This window comes from Apodemus sylvaticus, chromosome 6 (genome assembly GCF_947179515.1).
Source record: "Apodemus sylvaticus chromosome 6, mApoSyl1.1, whole genome shotgun sequence".
In the NCBI taxonomy this organism is placed as follows: domain Eukaryota; kingdom Metazoa; phylum Chordata; class Mammalia; order Rodentia; family Muridae; genus Apodemus; species Apodemus sylvaticus.
The window spans coordinates 91854429-91874421 of NC_067477.1; the positions used below are offsets into that span (position 1 = coordinate 91854429).

Here is a 19993-nt window from a genome sequence, read left to right on the forward strand (position 1 = left end):
ATTTCAAGACTAACACATATCTCCTCCTTGTTTAAAGTGCTCACCAACTCCGTGGGTCAGAACCTTGGTCAGGCACCTATCAGGGGGCTAGAGTGACTTCTAGATGCACCACTGGCCGAGGCAGTCACAATCCCACGGCTGAGGCAGTCACAATCCCACTCATGCTTCACTCCCGGCCTAGGAATGGCGTGGTTATTCTGTGGACGTGCACTTGGGCTGGAAGGTACCATTACTCACTTTCAGAAAATAAAATGTGTGTGGCCAGAAGTTCTAGCCAAAAGAAAAGATGAGGAATGTTTGCTGAGGGAGGGATGTTCCCTTTTCTTTCCCGCTTTCCTGTTAGCTGACTTAGATGAAACTGGAGGTGGAGCAGCCATAAGGCCAGAATTACACAGCACTGAGCCTGACTGAGTGTGGATTCTTCGTTGCCTTTGAGTACCGCAAAGGCCTTCAATAGCTTGCTTTACAAGATAAAAATCCTATCTTGTCTCAACTGGTAGACTTTGCATTTTCTGTTGCATCTGAGCAGTGGCAATCATAATTAATGTAAACATCATTATAAATGAAGGAACATGATAGAAACACATCTTAGATTGTTGGATCTGTAAAACATTTTGGTAGAGAACTCGTCTAATATTGTGTTCCGTATAGTCTCATGTGAAGATGACATTTTCTGAGTTTATTTTTTACACACTCCACAATCATAATCTAGAAATATGTTATTTTAAAACACACACACCAATATTATTATTATGAGGTTAAGAAACTGAATGTGAGAAATGAATTCCCTTATGGAAAAATACAAGATAAACAAACATTGTAAATAAACGGGTAAGAAGCATTTCAAAACTAAAACGAGATGATATTTTTGATTTCTAGTTTGTTTCATGAGTCACATATTTTCTCTTTTGTGTGGGCAGAAAGGTAAATGAGAATAATTAAAGGAATAAAATAAAACTCAAGAAAGAACAGCAAGGTGAGTTTGCACTTGGATCGCTTTACAGTGAAACAAGCATTGTAGAAAGTAAAATATGTGTATTTAAACAGCGTTTAATTTGGCAAAAAGATATTTTTTTTTTCTGTTTCAAAATTCTCAGAATAGGCTCGTTTTAAAGACAAGGGCTTCCTTTAAAAAGCACAAATGTGTAGTTGTATTGCTATATTCAAATTTTGGAGATTTAATTGAAATGACTCAAAGTGTCAGGAAAGGTTTTAAAAATAAGCAACCAGAGGCTAATCAGGGAACACACCCTTCGCTGTCCAACCATCTGCGCTGACTACCTGGTATCCTGTCTGGAGGATATTAACTAACTTTGGTAAGCGCTTCCCAATAAATGCGGCCTTTGTCTCAGTAACCAGTAGGAAATGTACTAAGCACCGTGTGGCAGAGCATCTGTAGGGCAAACCATTACAGCCAGGAGGCTAAAAGGCGGAATAAAACCTAGTGAGAGAAAATGCTGTAACAAACAAGTGGCAGTATCTCTTTTATCCAAAAGAGAACCAGTAAGGCTGTGTGACTAACAAAAGACACCATGCACGGTTCTCTTGCGGCGGTTGGATTCTAGGAAAAGGAAAAGCCACCGACGTGGAGGCTGAAGTTTCAGAAGGGATTGCGCAGCCCTTACTCTGAGCGGGACAGGGAGAAAGATGCGTGGCATTTGTTCCGGGAGCTCAGGTGGAGCTCGCGGCCACAGCCCCACGCCCTGGGTTCCCGCTGCCTCCACCCGGAGGCCACTTGAGAGGCAGCAGCGCTCCCGCCCGCCGGGTTGCCATGGTTTCCGGGGATCACGTGGGCGCGAGGGCGGGGGCGGGGCGCCGGGCGGGGGGCGGTGCAGCGGCGGCGGGAGCGGGAGCGGGAGGAGCTGGAGATGCTGCCAACCCTCCCCGGGCTGAGCTCGCTCTGCCGCTGCCGCCGCACGGAGCAGCCTCGCCGGGGGCCCAGTGCGCCGCGCTCGCAGCCGGTAGCGCCCGGGGCGCTCGCTCGGGGGCCGCGCAGCCCAAGACCGGACCGCGGATAGGGGGGCGAGGGCGGCGTCCAGGCGCCTCGGCGTGCACAAGGCAGGATGAGCATCGAGATCCCCGCGGGGCTCACGGAGCTGCTGCAGGGCTTCACGGTGGAGGTGCTGAGGCACCAGCCCGCCGACCTGCTGGAGTTCGCGCTGCAGCACTTCACGCGGCTGCAGCAGGAGAACGAGCGCAAGGGCGCCGCGCGCTTCGGCCATGAGGGCAGGACCTGGGGGGACGCGGGCGCAGCCGCCGGGGGCGGCACCCCCAGTAAGGGTGTCAACTTCGCCGAGGAGCCCATGCGCTCCGATTCCGAGAACGGCGAGGAGGAGGAGGCCGCGGAAGCAGGGGCGTTCAACGGTGAGGACCGGCCCCCTCGCGCCCTGAGCCCCGGCCGCCGCGTCCGCCTCACTCTGGAACCCCGCCTTGCTCTTGAACCCCGTGCTGAGCTCCCCACCTTCCCCGTGCTCTCCACCTTCCCATTCCGCCCACCCCCTCAGCACCCATTTCGGGCGCTCCCACTCGCCCACCTTCCTACTCAGCTCTCTTGTCATGCCCTCCCTTTCTCTGGAGGTGGAGAAAAGAGAGGTTGTGCTCCCGCAGCCCCTCCGTCACCTCTCTTCCCGGGGCGATTTGGGGTGGGCATCTTGCTGGAAGGTTAACTTTTCTCGTGGTTGGAGGTGTCTCAGGCTCGGGAGTGCCATTGTGCATGAAGGGCGCTTGGCGTCCTCTTTGCAGCCCTTAGATTTATTAATGGAGTGTTGGGGAGAAACAACAGCACGTAGGGCTCAGTGAGAAGAGTGTGAAATCGGACTCGCTGAGGTAAAACGAATGAATGATAATAGCTGTGACATTCTTGGAATACGAATAATTTAATTTCCAGTTTTTCCACTACCATGTGGTGGAGATATTTTTGGACATTTAACAAAGGATCATATTTAGCCTGATACCTAGGGGGTCTTGGGCATGAGGAAATAGGCCAATGATTTTCTCTCCTTAAAAAAAGATACAAAACGTATATTGAATAATTTTTAAATTGTGTGGGGGAAAAATAACACCCTGGGAAGTTCTAAGAGCTTTGTCAGTTGCCTTAATGAAAAGCCAGTGAACAACTAAGAAGGACCACGCCAGACACTGGAGCTAGAAAGAATGAATGGGAGAGAAGGGAATTTTCTCAAACAGCTGCTTTTGGCGAGTCGCACCCCTTATGCGTACCACCTCTCCCTGACACACCAGGCACACATGCATGTTTATGCAATATGACCAAATCCCAGGTTTTGCAGGAACCCAGGCTGAAATGCTGTGGTAGTGTGCAAATGTGCAAGTGTTTTCCTTTGTGGCGTAAGGCGAGCATGCATACAGCTTTTATTTGTTGATAGTGCTGGAGGTTTGTGTGTCCACAATGCATTTCATACAGTGAAAACACTGAAGTGCCAATCACTTCGTTCCCTTAGGTCCCCTTCCCAGGAAGATTTTCATTTCTTGGTAGAATTAATTATATGTCGAATGGGTTATAAAATTAATGCATTCTTAGCTTGTTTAAAACACACAAACCCTGGACATCAGTGCTCTGCGAATGTGAAAGATTGCTATTTAAAATTTTAATTTGGGACATTTGGGTGCTTTGAGAATGAGGGTAATCCTAGTTTTAATTGTTCCCACACCACCAGATCGAATGCTAGTCCTGCTAGGAAGGAGAATTAGACATCTGACACAGATGGTATAGAAAGGACAGTGACGTCTAGTCCTTGTATGCACACACATTTGTGCACCTGCTGTGACATATCTGTGACATGGGGGTGCACGTGCAGGCCAGCAGTGCACAAAGGAAAAGGGGGCTAGTGTCCTAGATGTGAGGCGGTGAGGAGAAGGGGGCTTGGTAAAGAGCCTCTGTGCGCTTTAGAATATGGTGCTAATATAGTCAAACCCAGTTATAGCGAATTCTCTTGAAGCACTTTGCTTCGGTTTACTGTCTCCTTGCAAGATTGTGGATCTTGCACATTAGCAGAAAGAAGTGCTTTCGTAAGCAGTAGGAATATTTTTGTGAAGCTTTATATTTCCCAGTTCATCTCTTCTATAACAATTACTCAAGGTCAGTTGTAATAAGTGCTTAACCAGTTGCCCTTTACCATCTCTACCTCCAGGGGTTTTGAAACTTCTTGACTGTAGCACAGTTTGAGTTTTATCCAGGAGATGCGGATGGACATGTGCACAGTGGAAACGTTGGCATTGGTATAACCTCAATTGGGGCAGCTCTCTTTTATATTTTTCTAACCAACACATTCATTGTGCTAGAAGTAAATTGTGTTGGGAATCAGTTTTAAAAAGAACTGTAGGGCATGGGAACGCTTGTCAGACTGTTTTTGTGAATGGCCTTTCAGACTTTGTGGGCATCTTATAATCTGGATCTTCTTTTAAAACAACCCTTTAAACAAGTACACTCTCTGGAGCTTGGATTTGTACAAGGCCATGATTTATCCCAACCTGATCACAGGGAAAAATAAATGTGTATCAGTATATAAGTATACACACACACATACACACACACACACACACACACACACACCGAGATGGAATCATCATTTATGGAAAGCTTATGGAATTGACCCAAAACTTACAAACCTATTAAGGTTCTGTCTGTGTGCAGAAGAAACCCCAGCAGACACTGGGCAGCTCTCTTGGCACAGTAGAGAAAGAGTAAAGTGTTGGGTGACAGTGGTCCCCGTGGCACAGCACAGGGTTGCAGGATCAATGACTTTTACATTTCACACGAAGCTTGAAGCTTGGTTCAGAAAATAACATTATCTAGTACCCTTCTTACGGAGCTTTTATGAGTAGGTAAGACACAGGCTTTTCTCTTTCCTTTTTTTGGTTTGACTTTTCTGGTACTCATAGTGCCCTGATTATACTTTGAAAGCCATTAGTCAATGGATCATGGTGATCATAATATGTTTCATCCTATTAATGGTTAGAGAAGGGGCTGCCATTTGTTGATTTCTGTGGTGTGCTAGGTCCTGTGTGAAAGCCTTAGTTCTCCATCTCAGCTCCATGGGAGCTCTAATGAGACTGTCATTTATTCTGTGTTTCATAGCCAGTGTGCTGCAGAACCAGAGTTGGGACAGGTGGGCCTTGTCTTATAGGTCTATCTCCAGCAGGGGATGGGGCCAACTTAACCTGTGCTAGCCCCTTCATATTAAACTCTCCTTGATTCTTAATGTATTTTCTTTAAGGCTTTGGAAAATTAACTGTTCAAGGTTATAATGCAGAACCCAAAGTAGCAAAACCGGGTTTTTTACATCTGTCTGTTTGACCTTGAGGTGCAGATCATCAGGAAGTGCTTACATGAAATTTGTTCCCTGGGTTGACTCACAGGTTGGGTGTCCCAGGTTTTTTCCAGTATTTGTGTGGATTTGCTTGGTTGGCTCTTGTCTTCTCTCATGAGTCACTTTTGTGTAAGTGATCATATTATAATAGCTTGAGGTTAAAAGGCAAGTTTTTGACCATGAAACTGGTACTTGTTAGATTCCTATAAAGACCAGCCTGTTACCTCGGCCTCCTATAATGTGGGAGTTTAATTAGAAAGCCAGATACCTGTAGTTATTGGAAAAGCGGTCGGTCGTCTGATCCATTGTTGCAGCGGTGTGGCCAAAGATGGTGCCAGATAGGTAAAGGCAGCCTTTTTTATTTCCTACTTGCCTTTCCCATGGATTCTTTCATTTGTTGATAGAGTTCCTGTTTAATTTTACTTCTAATCTTACATGTTCATGTAGTGTGTGTGTGTGTGTGTGTGTGTGTGTGTGTGTGTGTGTATGTGTATGTGTGTGTGTGTGTCCCCAGATCCCAGCTTTTAGGCAACCTTAGGTGGTAGAACACTAGTAGCTTATGGTGCCTTTCTCTAGGGAACTCCCAGAAGCTAGAATGGAGACAATTTTGCATTCACTTTGCCTGCCCCATCCTGTCGAGGCATATTCCTTCTATACAAGGGTAGTAGTATTCCTAAAGCTGGAACTTAGTAATGGATTTACAGTAGGCCAAATTGTTGAATCAATATTAACTTGGAGTAAAATGAGTGGTAATTAGATAATCATCATGATTGGATCTTGTGTTGCTCAGAATTTCTCAAGTGATTAAAAACAAAGTAAAAAGAGTTCAGGTTGACAAGTGGTAAAGAACAAATTACAAAGGGTCACTTGCAGAGCAGACAGTGTGGGATGAAATTTAAGCAATATATAGAACTAGTCTTCTCTGTTGCAGGGAGAAAAGAACTAAAATTAAAAATAGGTACACAAGCCAGTAGCATGCCTCTGTGTGTGTGTGTGTGTGTGTGTGTGTGTGTGTGTGTGTGTGTGTATGTGAGAGAGAGACAGACACAGAGGCAAAGAGACACACAGAGAGAGACAGACAGACGGACAGACAGACAGACAAACAAACAGTACTGTATATGCACTTGCTTCCCAGGTAGCAACTGTGACTTCATTCTCTCAAACATGGGAAGTCTTTGTTGGAAAGCCTTATCTCACTTTGATTTTTACAGCTTAAGGAGGTATGGAGAACACACAAGATACAGTTAGATCTTTTAAAATTAATTTCTTAGGTATGTATAATGCATTCTAATTACTCCCCCCCACTTCTCTTATCTCCCTCCCACACCCATCACCCCCATCAGTCTCTTTCCCACATTTGTCACTTGTGGTTTTGTTTTATAACCCATTTCACTTAAGCAAGGCTATCTGTGGGGAAGCCTTGGTTAGAACTCTGCATTGGAGCCTGATCAGGGCCCCAGTCGATGAAATACAATTAAAGACAGCATCACCCCTCTCTCAATACCAACTGGTTTATCATGGAGAGGGGTTTTTTATGTCTTTAAGAACATGTGAAATTGGAAAGTTAGACCTTGTGCTCATGGTGTGGATTCAGAGAGTAAGGTTATTATGAGAAGAAAGGAGGAAAAAGAGCACCAGTGTTCCTGAAGAAATTCTCTCATGCAGCCAGTCATTAGCTTTTGCCTTCTGATGTGTTACCAACAACACATGAAAAACTATAAGAGCCTTTTAAAATTATATTAAATTAATTTTTATTTTAGGTATGTGAGTGTTTTGCCTACATTTACATGCGTGTTTGTGGTGCCATCAAGGTCAGAAGGCGTAGGATTCCCTGGAACTGGAGTTACAGATTGTTGCCAGCCACCCTGTGAGTGCTAGGAACTGAACCCAGGTCCTCTGTAAAAGCAGCAAGTGTACTTAATCACTGAATCATCCTTCCAGCCTCCTCAAAGAACCTCTTAATATATTTTGAATTTTTCAAATATATTTAGTCAGTTTGAAAACATTCACAAAGGTTATGTTTTGGTAGTAACCTTAAACTTGGGCATTTCTGGAGTCGTGTCACGCAAATGAGCAATGTACTGTAGATCTGAGGGTCCTGACTTCACAAGGTTGATGCAAGGATGAGTTAGGATTCATGGGGCCCTTAGGACAGTGCATATGGCAACCACTGGTTACATGTTAAATGACTTAGCTAGAAGTCCTGCAGAGTTATATACTTTTGTTACAGAGTAGTGTTATTGTTTTATTTTGAAGCCAATCTGGTCATTTTACTTTTTGGAAGGCTGAGGTGGTTAACCCCCTTTGGGATTTAATGTGAAGCTGCGTTGCACAGTCATAAATGTTGTAACCTTCGGCTTATGATTTGTGGCTAAGAGGCTTTTTGCAGTAATGAGAACATGTGTCCTTTAGCTGTTAGAGATTTCCTTACGTGCTGGCTTTCAGTCCGAAAGTGGATTACGTCATTCATGCCAATCACTAAAATATTGAAGGCATTGTTTTAGTTCTGAGTGTAATCCAGTTAGTAGTATTAGGGAAGATTTGTGATGTTCACTGTAGAACAGTTAAACAGGATTTCTTTTGGTTACAAGTATTAAGTGGATTGAAATTGGGGCATCAGTGGCCTCGGAGTAGTCCCCTTTTTCTGCTATCCACCTACAACTGCTTTGGCAGAAGGGAGTCCTGAGAGAGCAACAGCTAAGGGACCCGAGGGAGGGAGAAATAAGAGGAGTGGGGCTGGTGTGTGAGAAACTGAGGTAGGGCCTTGACGGGCAGTGGAGGCCTGAGGTGCATCCGACCTGTGTGTGTTAAAACCAAGCTTGCATTCTGTATGTCAGTGAAGTTTTCTGTCGAGGCTGCACATGCCAGGGTCAGGTGCTGGGAGACAGTAAATGCCGAATGGTTAGTTACTGTTACAGATCCCACTCCACGGATTCCAGTAAATTTCCAGCTGTCAAGATTTTGTTTATTGCTGTTTTTTTTTTTTTAAGTGTTTCCTTTTCAGCCTTTCAAATACCATCAGGAGAACAGTGAATCTGTCTATTAGGAGTTTATTTATGATCCCTTAAACAGGTCATTTATCAGCAGTAGTAGTATTAGAGAAGGCCCCCACTGGAGACTGGGGATTGATGGGCCTTCTCTGAGTGAGGAGGGGAGGGACCGAACACGGGAGATTGAGGTAATTGGCTGCAGGGTCTCTGTCAGGTGTCCAGAGCTCCAGAAGGAGCAAACTGTTAAGGGAAGGGATGGCTGGGTGTGGAAAGTCCAGGGCTAAGATTGGGCTAATCTGTAACTCCATCCACAGAAGCTTACTAAGAACCAACTCCTTTCTCTCCCTCCCTCCCTCCATCTCTCCCTCCTTCCCTCCCTCCCTCTTTTCATCTCTGCCTCCCTCTCCCCCTTTAATCTCTTCCTTCCTTTAAAAAAGTGACATGATAATTCTGTTACATTTACTCTGGATCTATGAATTAATTCCTCTTGTGAGAAGCTGTTCATAGAGTGTGTGTGTGATGTGTTTGTTTAGATTAAACAGGTGAGAGGCAGAAGTCCCTATCTGAGGACAGTTGGTCCGGGCTTGTAAGTTTAGCTTTGTTTATAAAACTGTCAATTCGTGTGCTGTTGGATTAACTCCTATATTATGAATTCTTTTTGTTTCTTCCTTTAGGGTGCAAGGTACAGTTTAAAAGCCTGTACTAAAGTAAAGAAGTTGCTTTAGGATTTCTAGGGTTTTTTTGCTCTGGTTGTTTTTCATTGCAATAAATGTTTATAATAGACCATTAGCTGCTTTAGAGGTAGTGGGGAAAAAGTCAGAGTACAGTGAGATTGCTGGGTTTGTTCATGTTCTAGCCTTTTGTAGTTCTATCTATACTGTCCAGTTGTTATGACAAAACCCCACAGTAAAAACTCACTATGATGTCATCATTATTATAATTTTATTACAAGAGCAGATTTTGTGTGTTAGAAATTTAGAATGATTTAGATGGTTTTATTATAAAATTTGTGGAAATAACTGAAGCTAAAAAATTCAGGTCAAGGTTTAAACGAAAACAAACCAATTTTTAAAAAATCAGCTATACACACAGTTGGTGAGGCATTTATGAATGTTCCAGCAGTAGGTTCTACCATGTGTGACTTAATATGTTTGGAAACTTTTTAAAAAGTCAACTCTGGGTGCTGCCATTTAAAAAATATTTCTTAATTTAAAAAAAAGACAAAAGATCAAAATAGAAACACACATTCCACATGAAAGTGAAGCCAAGAAGATACGCTGTGTACAGTTATTCCTGTGTCTGTTTGGGTTGGGTCTGACATTGTTTAGTTTATGTCAGCTGTTCCAAGACAGAACAGTTCATGGGAGTGATATTGAGGGATTTTTCTTTCAGGGAAAAAAGCTTAAATACTAGTAGATCCTGAAAGCATCATTTTTAAAAGGTCAAGTTAACTTAAATGTGACTCAGTTATTTTGTTGTAGAGGGCTAATGTTAAATGGCGTCTTTTTACCTACTAATAATTATTCTTAATATCTGGGGCTCCTTACATCCCCTTGCTAAACAAGGGCTGTTAGAGACATGTAGCTTCTTCCCCAAAGAGGCAGAGTCAGGATTCGAGGCTATTGGCTGTGGTCCTAGGCCAGCTCCGGCCTGGCGGGGCCTGTGGTCCGTGTCCAGCCCTCACTGCAGTGACAGGCTTGAGAGAACTTAGCAAGAAGTGAGCGGCCTGGTCTTGCCCTGGAAAGCAGGCAGCCCAGCCTTGTACCCGTCCCTCCCCGTTTGTAATCTAATTATCCCATCTGTTCCATCCAGATTAGTCCTTCAGATACTTCCGAAGCTCAGTAAAATATTTTGGAAATATGATATTTAGAAATATATGAAAATATTCCATTTTGAAAAGCTCACTATATTATACACCTCAACTTGCAAAATGAATTTTGATGCATATTCCCAATATGTATTTACAAGTTTTACAAGTATACCAATATGTGTGTGTGTGTGTGTGTGTGTGTGTGAGAGAGAGAGAGAGAGAGAGTCCCACAGTCTATGATCCTGAGGGGAGGGAGCCTTGCTAGGCCTGCTCTCCTTCCTTCCTTTGCCTCAAAGGATTGCTTCCTGTGCTGCTTCACAGTACAGAGACTCCACTTTGCAGAGCACAGCTGTAAAGGCTGCAGCTGGGACTCTGTTAGCAGAGGGAAGCTGTGATTCTCTCTGCTGTCCAGATTGAAGCGTCTAGACTACAGAGGACCCACAGTGAGCCACGGCACTAACCGTGTGTGCACAAGCCAGAAGTTTGGTGGGATATTTAGTGGGAGATTTTGTCTTACACTAAAGACATAATTCACTTTACCCAAAAAGCCTCTCTTGTAAATCTTTCTGTGTATACCTTGAACTCCAACCTAACTTGTAGAGCACTACCTTTATAGGCAAGAAAAGAGAATCATGTTACAGATGCTCAATTAAGGATTAGATAATTGTAAGAATGTTAGTCAATAATGCAAGGAAGATGAAACTTTAAAATAAATGCAATTTCTTAGAAGATTTCAGAAATAACACCATGCCCTGATCCTGCTTCCTTCTCCATGCCCTAAGCCTGCTTCCCTCTCCCCATGTTTTTGAGCAAAATTAGAAGTCATTTCAGTTTTCCTTGTTGATACTGATAGTGTCTCCTGTCCTTAATCACAGGGAACTTTGCAGATTGCCAGCAGCAGGAAAGGCTGGGAAATATTGTTCCGGAGAGGTTAGGTGATTGTACTGGCTGGTTTTGTGTGTCAACTTGACACAAGCTGGAGTTATCACAGAGAAAGGAGCCTCCCTTGAGGAAATGCCTCCATGAGATCCAGCTGTAAGGCATTTTCTCAATTGGTGATCAAGTGGGGAGGGCCCCTTGTGGGTGGTGCCATCCCTGGGCTGGTTGGCCGGGGTTCTATAAGAAAGCAAGCTGAGCAAGCCAGGGGAAGCAAGCCAGTAAGTAACATCCCTTCCCTCCCCACCCCCCCCCCCCATGGCCTCTGCATCAGTTCCTGCTTCCTGACCTGCTTGAGTTCCAGTCCTGACTTCCTTTGGTGATGAACAGCAATGTGGAAGTGTAAGCTGAATAAACCCTTTCCTCCCCAACTTGCTTCTTGGTCATGATATTTGTGCAGGAACACAAACCCTGACTAAGACAGTGATCATTTTTTTTCAGTTAAAACTTCGTTAAAGCTGAATTTTAAATATCTGTATAAAATATATGTAAGTGCAAAAGTGTAGAAACCTTCTGATACGTGTGAATAAAATGCCTAATGCTAGCCAGTCTGCAAATATTTACTTACATCAAAGCATTTAAAGAGAATGTCATGAAATATAAAAGCTCTATGTTCAGTTTCTAGATTTAGATTTAATTATATTAAAAACAAAGCTGTTTTATCTTTGAACCTGACCCTTGATTGCGCTACAACATGCAGAGAACACGAACACCAGTCATGACTTGCCTGTAAAGATGTCACACTCAGGGTGACAATTGAGATAACCTTTGTTCCCACCTTAAACCCCACAAAACAAAAGAACAGCAAGAAAGCCACGGGTTAGAGCATTAGTTTGGTTTTGATACCATCCCCTCCTTTGAGAAACAGGCTGAATGATGAGACTAAGTAAGGTTGTGTTTATAAATCCCAAGCTTATATGTTAGCCTGAAACAACTTAGTGCAGAGTGGATAGGAAGAGTTAAAATGCTACTTTATTTGAATAAGACAGATGCTCATTGTAGAGACAGGAATGCCTATAAATTAATCTATAAATTAATACAAATCTACATTGACTGGGAAAACCTGTGTGTTACAGTGAGAGCTTGCTGCTGTTTCTTCCTATTATGGTATTTATAAATGTCAGCTCGCTGAGGGGCAGGCAGATTTACAGCTCTCCAAGTCAGCATTACTTTGTGTTTATTCCTAGGACCCGTAATTCTAAACTTACACAGCTGTGAATCTCTCATATCTTAATATGGTTCAGGAGATGGAGGGTCCTTCTGGGTCTTAGATTATAGATCCAGTTGTTCACATGTTGCAGGAAATATTAGAAAAGATCCTGTCAACTCTCCTGCCCCGCCAGGCCTCAGCACCGTGTCCCGGTGGGGTCCCTCAGCATCTCAGCTGTGTTCCCTCTCCACCATCAGTGGACCCACACTCCAGTAACTAAGTAAAGCAAAACTCTTAAAGCTTAGTTAATGAGATTTATGTATCAGTAATATCACAATTTACAAGATGCCAATACAATAATTTAAGAGCCAGTTGATAATGATGAAAGCTTTATCCCAATTTCTTTTTTTTTTTACTGTTTTTTTTTTATTCGATCTATATATATATATATTTTTACATTTCAAATCATTTCCCCTTTTCTGGCTTCCCACTCCCCAAAAGTCCCATAAGCCCTCTTCCCTCCCCCTATTCCAGGATCCACCCCTTCCCACTTCCCTGTTCTGGTATTGCCCTATTCTGCTACACTGAGTCTTTCCATAACCAGGGGCCACTCTTCCGTTCTTCCTTTTTTTTTTTTAATTCGATATATTTTTTATTTACATTTCAAATGAATGCCCCTTTTCTAGCCCCCCACTCCCCGAAAGTCCCGTAAGCCCCCTTTTCTCCCCCTGTCCTCCCACCCACCCCTTCCCACTTCCCCGTTCTGGTTTTGCCGAATACTGCTTCACTGAGTCTTTCCAGAACCAGGGGCCACTCCTCCTTTCTTCTTGTACCTCATTTGACGTGTGGATTATGTTTTGGGTATTCCAGTTTTCTAGGTTAATATCCACTTGTTAGTGAGTGCATACCACGATTCACCTTTTAAGTCTGGGTTACCTCACTTAGTATGATGTTCTCTAGCTCCATCCATTTGCCTAAGAATTTCATGAATTCATTGTTTCTAATGGCTGAATAGTACTCCATTGTGTAGATATACCACATTTTTTGCATCCACTCTTCTGTTGAGGGATACCTGGGTTCTTTCCAGCTTCTGGCAATTATAAATAGGGCTGCTATGAACATAGTAGAGCATGTATCCTTATTACATGGTGGGGAATCCTCTGGGTATATGCCCAGGAGTGGTATAGCAGGATCTTCTGGAAGTGAGGTGCCCAGTTTTCGGAGGAACCGCCAGACTGATTTCTAGAGTGGTTGTACCAATTTGCAACCCCACCAGCAGTGGAGGAGTGTTCCTCTTTCTCCACACCCTCTCCAACACCAGCTGTCTCCTGAATTTTTAATCTTAGCCATTCTGACTGGTGTAAGGTGAAATCTCAGGGTTGTTTTGATTTGCATTTCCCTAATGACTAATGAAGTTGAGCATTTTTTAAGATGCTTCTCCGCCATCCGAAGTTCTTCAGGTGAGAATTCTTTGTTTAACTCTGTACCCCATTTTTTTAATAGGGTTGTTTGGTTTTTTGGAGTCTAACTTCTTGAGTTCTTTATATATATTGAAAATTAGCCCTCTATCTGATGTAGGATTGGTGAAGATCTTTTCCCAATTTGTTGGTTGCCGATTTGTCCTCTTGATGGTGTCCTTTGCCTTACAGAAACTTTGTAATTTTATGAGGTCCCATTTGTCAATTCTTGCTCTTAGAGCATATGCTATTGGTGTTCTGTTCAGAAACTTTCTCCCTGTACCGATGTCCTCAAGGGTCTTTCCCAGTTTCTTTTCTATTAGCTTCAGAGTGTCTGGCTTTATGTGGAGGTCCTTGATCCATTTGGATCTGAGCTTAGTACAAGGAGACAAGGATGGATCAATTCGCATTCTTCTGCATGTTGACCTCCAGTTGAACCAGCACCATTTGTTGAAAAGGCTATCTTTTTTCCATTGGATGTTTTCAGCCTCTTTGTCGAGGATCAAGTGGCCATAGGTGTGTGGGTTCATTTCTGGATCTTCAATCCTGTTCCATTGATCCTCCTGCCTGTCACTGTACCAATACCATGCAGTTTTTAACACTATTGCTCTGTAGTATTGCTTGAGGTCAGGGATACTGATTCCCCCAGACTTTCTTTTGTTGCTGAGAATAGTTTTAGCTATCCTGGGTTTTTTGTTATTCCAGATGAATTTGATAATTGCTCTTTCTAACTCTGTGAAGAATTGAGTTGGGATTTTGATGGGTATTGCATTGAATCTGTATATTGCTTTTGGCAAAATGGCCATTTTAACTATATTGATTCTACCGATCCATGAGCATGGGAGGTTTTCCCATTTTTTGAGGTCTTCTTCCATTTCCCAATATTTCTAACCTTATAACATCTTAGCTATTTTGGCTTGTAGATGTCACACAGGTCCATGTCTGAAGCCATCTCTGTTCCCCCTCTGTCCTCCTGCGACCTCTGTGACTCCCCAACTCCTAACTCTGCCTCCCCTTTCCTGTCCAATCACAGGCCTTCCACTGCCCTAATATGATTGGACAAGGAAAATCAGCAACATTCACAGATGTTTGATTTGTATACTAATGTGGTGAGCCTAGACTTTACCACTTTACCTAGATGGAGAGCCCCAGATCTTTGACTTCTAAGTTGACTCCTAACAGGTTACACTAGGAAATATTAGGGCTTTCAGTTCTTACTAATTTTACAGTACTTTGCAATTCTCCAAAACTAATTCAAAAGGTATTCGAGTGTCCAAACTTTAATAAAATCTCTCTTGTAAAAAGCATTTTATGATGAGTCTACGTGAACTCACCTGGAGGGGCTCTGGTCAGCACTGTGGGAGATTTTTTATTTGCAAGAAAGAGGTAGAAGAGAAAGCTAAGGGTTTTTGATTTTTCTTCTTTTAGATTATGAAATACCCCCAGGACACTAAGAGAAATAAATATGTTAAATAACACTCACAGAATCAATGCCCTCACTCTAACAGCTTTTCCACTTTGGTGCCTTAGGCTTTTGTTGTTTTATGTTAAGGGGATACACTTAACACTGCATATTTTGCATTAGTACTACCCAGGCAAATAGTTAGAAAGAGAGCTATTATAATATATCTCACGTTTATATGAATTGCGCACTATAGAAAGTTTCTTTTACATAAATTATCATACTTCAGCTTGTTTTTAGAATAGTGTTTGAGAAGTTACATTGATTCATGTAGCTGAAGTCTGTTTAAACTGCTGTGTAGTGTTGTTTCATGAAAATAAACACTATAACTTTTCTGGTAAATGTTGGGAATTTTTTTTGCTAGAGTACTATAGTGGATATATGTGCACATGCTTATTAGTAAGCAAATGTACCAGCTTTTAAAGATAGTTTCCAGTGTGATCAGGAGACTTCTCCCCTTCCCAAACCCTTTCAGGGAATCATAGGATGAAAATTATAATAAAAATTATGTTTTTATTTTTATTTTATACTTTAAAAATACACAGTGATGTTCTCCTGAGGATGTTAATATCTGATATTGCAGGAAATTAAATAGGAATCTATCCTGTCATACCAAATTTGGAAAAAATGTAAAGTAAAATCATTCTAATGTTTACTAAAATTTGCTTTTGTGCTGGAGAGGTAGTTCAGCTGTTCGAGACTAGGCTCACAAAAAAAAATTTAGCATTTCCTTCTTTTGGAAAATACAAATTTTGAATTAAAGTATGCTATTTATATAACATTTGTTTTTATCATTAACTTTAATACATACATAACATTTGTCAGGTTTAATCTCCATTACAATAAATATTGACGGTTATAATCTGGATAAGTAGAATTTTTAAGAGTCTAAAGAAACTCTTGAGATCAAAAGGTTTTTCATATATATTTTTATTTTCCATATTCTTTGTTTACATTCCAAAAGCTTTTCTCTTTCCCAGTCCCCCCCCCCCCATTTGTCCCATAAGTCCTCTTCTCTCCATCCATTCTCCTATCTTCCCCCTCCCTTTTCTCTGTCCTGGTACTCCCCTACAATGCTGGATCAAGCCTTTCCAGGATTAGGGCCCTCTTCTTCCTTCTTCATGGGAACCATTTGATATGCTAATTGTATCTTCAGTATTCAGAGCTTCAGGGCTAATTAATATCCACTTATCAATGATTGCATTCCATGTGTATTCTTTTGTGATTGCGTTACCTCGCTTAGGATGATATTTTCCAGTCCCAACTATTTGCCTAAAAAATTCATGAATTCATTGTTTTTAATCGCTGAATAGTACTCCATTGTGTATATATACCACATTTTCTGTATCCATTCCTCCATTGCGGGATATCTGGGTTCTTTCCAGCTTCTGGCTATTATAAATAAGGCTGCTATGAACATAGTGGAGCATGTGTCCTTATTGCATGCCAGGGAATCCTCTGGGTATATGCCCAGGAGAGGTATAGCAGGGTCCTCCAGAAGTGTCATGTCCAGTTTTCTTAAGAACTGCCAGACTGATTTCCATAGTGGTTGTACCATCTTACAAATCCCACCAGCAGTGAAGGAGTGTTCCTCTTTCTCCACATCCTCGCCAACACCTGCTGTCTCCTGAGTTTTTAACCTTAGCCATTCTGACTGGTGTGAAGTGAAATCTCAGGGTTGTTTTGATTTCCATTTCCCTAATGACTAATGATGTTGAGCATTTCTTAAGGTGCTTCTCAGCCATCTGAATTTCTTCAGGTGAAAATTCTTTGTTTAGATCTGTACCCCATTTTTTAATAGAGTTATTTGGTTCCCTGGGGTCTAACTTCTTGAGTTCCAAGGACAAAAATGCAACCAACAAATTGGGAAAAAATCTTCACCAACCCTACATCCGACAGAGGGCTAATATCCAATATATACAGAGATCAAAAAGTTTTAAGGACTGTTGCTGCAGGGTCTCTGCCTGAGGGTGGGCAGGTGGGCGTGGTTAAGGCCGTAGTTGACTGAGCCTCACTTGCCTGTGAGGGTGGGCTTTGTAGAAGCACACACAGGTGGTGCTCATCTTCTGCATGTTATATGAGTTGTGTTCAGGTTCCGCCACTGCGTGTACCTGGGGCTGTGTTCTGCCACTGCATGTATCCTGATTTTTCATTCAAGCTGACGTTAGATAGTGTCAGATTTGACAGCCGAGGATCAGAGGATCTTCACAGGGTTCTTACAGTGAAATGCTGTCTTTGCCTTATTACAAATAATGCTGGATATGTTTTTATGTTCATCAGTTCTCTGTAGCTCATAGTCTCTGAAACACAAACTTCTGGTAACTCTTGCCTGTATTCTCGTCTGCTTAGTAATTTCACTGGTAATGTGCGTTGGAACAAGCCATCTCTCAGCTTCAGGCTCTCCCTTTTAGTTTTTGCTCAGTTATTCTCTTATATTTTATTGTTTTTATTTATGTATTTGTGGTAATATGGGCTGAACATATTTTTTTTCAAAACTTTACGTGGATCCTTCACATTTTACTTAGTATTTTTTTTTTACCCATTTTCACCTATATTATAAAGAGAGCCTCTTTGTTTTTTGTAACTCTATTTAAACTTCCATTTTCACACTTGAACCTTAAGTCCATCAGTGATTTTGCATAGTTTATGAGACAGACAATATAATTTTAATGCACTTTGTGGGTGTGCACATGTGTGTTCATATGTGTGCATGTGTGTGAACATGCCAAGGCCAGTGGTCACTTTTGGAGATGCTGCTCTCCTTCCACCTCTTGAGTCCTAGGGACTTGGGAGCGAGCAGATGCCTTGACACACTGAACTATCTCACCAGTTTGAGAATATACTTTCTAATGTGCACACTTTATTGATTTGCTATTATTGTGATGGGTCTTTTGTTAAATCTTTGATTTTTAAAAAATGATTTATTTATATTACTCATATGAGTATACTATAGATGTCTTTAGACACACCAGAAGAGGGCGTTGGATCGCATTACAGAAGGTTGTGAGGCACCAGGTGGTTGCTTGGACTTGAACTCAGGACCTCTGGTGCCTTTAATGGCTGAGCCATTTCTCCAGCCCTCATTCATTAGTTTTAAAGTGTAGGTTTCCATGAATGTGTAATCAAACTTAAAGTCTCTGCTGTTTTACTGACTTAGCTATCTTTTCATCAGTGCCTCTCTTTCATAATGAGCAGGACTTTGTGATGGTCGTGTATGAGATGGTAATTCCCACCTATTGTCTGTCAAAATTGCTTAATTAGTTGAAGTCCTTTATAGAAATTTTAGAACAAACTCCTGTTTTGTAGAGAGTCTTTAGTGAGTGTTCTATTGGAGTTGCGTTGAGTTATATGAATCAGGAGAGAATAGATGTTCTAATTACGGCGAATCATCTATCCATGAACATCGTATCTCTCTTTTTATCCCTTCACTCTTTCACATTCTTCCATTTTATTTTGTCACTTTTTTTGTAAAGGAAATTTCCATCTCTTATCAGTTCCATTTTTAAATCTCTTGTCACTTTTGTTATGATGTCTGGAATTTTTTTCTGTCACACATTCTATACTGTTTTCTATTACACCTTCTAATCAAAGATAGAAACTTGGGGCATATCAACAAAGAAGTCCTAGGAGGGGCTGAGCAGCAAGCAGATGGACTAGAGGATAGTGTTCTTATTTATTAGGGAAGTCAAAATGGGTGCTGCAAGGAGACACCACTGCATGTGTACCAGAAGGACTCTAGAAGACAGTTCTGTCAGCCATGCTGTAGGATAGCTCGGACTTGTCTGTGCGAGCTGTAAGAGTATAACAAAGTAGGCAGGAGACCTGCACACTCATTGGGCACATTCATCTGCACTGAGTGACCCAACAGCACCTTGTGTGGACACTTCTTCATGAGGTACAAAACTAGAGGTTTATAAATATTTCTGTGAGCATATTTACTGAAGCCTTATTTGAACTGGAAACAACTCAATGTCTATTAACATGAAAATAGAGAAATGAATTATGATACATTCATTTGAAGAGGTACTACTAAGCAATAGAAAAAAGATGTGCTGCAGATGCTACCAGTAGCAAGAATGAACTTCATATTTAAGTGATGTTCCCAGATGGTTAAAATGAGATGGATATGCAGAAATTATAATAGAGGTTCCCGTGGGATGGTAGGGACTGACTGCCAGCATAGAAACTGTCCAGTGTTGCAATGCTTAACTCTGCATTGGGATGTTGTGTACACGGCCCAAGACATTTGTCAAAGCTCATTGGATGACACATGTCGTTGAACGTTAATTTTGCTTCAGCTAAAGGAAAACATAAACATAGATAGTTGGAATCCTGTTTTCTGGTTTTTAATTGAGAAATACCACTTTCATTTTTGTCTTATAGACCAAAAAACAGATTCCATTTTCATAGTAATGGAGCATACAGGAGAACGCTCTTTGACATTTGAGGGAAAGGAAATCAAAGGGTTGTCAGTTTTTGCTGCTTTTAAATTTGAGTGTTTCCAACCAGGACTGCATTATGTCAGTTTTGCCAGTTTAATACCTTGTAACTATCGCCTTCATTTGCCTGAAAAATCAATAGAAGTCAGGGAGCACCTCTCAGGGAGTACCCTGTCCATACTTTTTCATCAGCACAGTTCATTTAGATTACTGTTTCTAATGTGTACGTGTAACTGCTAGGGATTGGTAACCACACCCACTGGGGAAGAGCTGTGGCGCTACTGTGAAGAAGTGGACAGTGCGGAATGCCAGAGATCTTAGCTGTTTGCTCTGGAGGAGGTGGAATGGTGTGCTATGATGGAGCAGTTGAAAGGCTTCCTTGGGTTAAGGCTGGAGTGGCAGCGACACCTTCATTCTTTGAG

At 42.0% G+C, this 19993-nt stretch overlaps 1 protein-coding gene across 1 annotated transcript in view; it reads left to right on the forward strand.

Moving 5' to 3' along the window:
* The first annotated feature begins 1841 nt into the window (after positions 1-1841).
* Prkar2b (protein kinase cAMP-dependent type II regulatory subunit beta) overlaps positions 1842-19993 on the forward strand; it is a 99460-nt gene continuing 81308 nt past the window's right edge. The window contains exon 1 of the mRNA XM_052185981.1: positions 1842-2364. Coding sequence (XP_052041941.1) covers positions 2064-2364 — 301 coding nt within the window. The 5' untranslated portion in view covers positions 1842-2063. The remainder of the gene's footprint in view (positions 2365-19993) is intronic.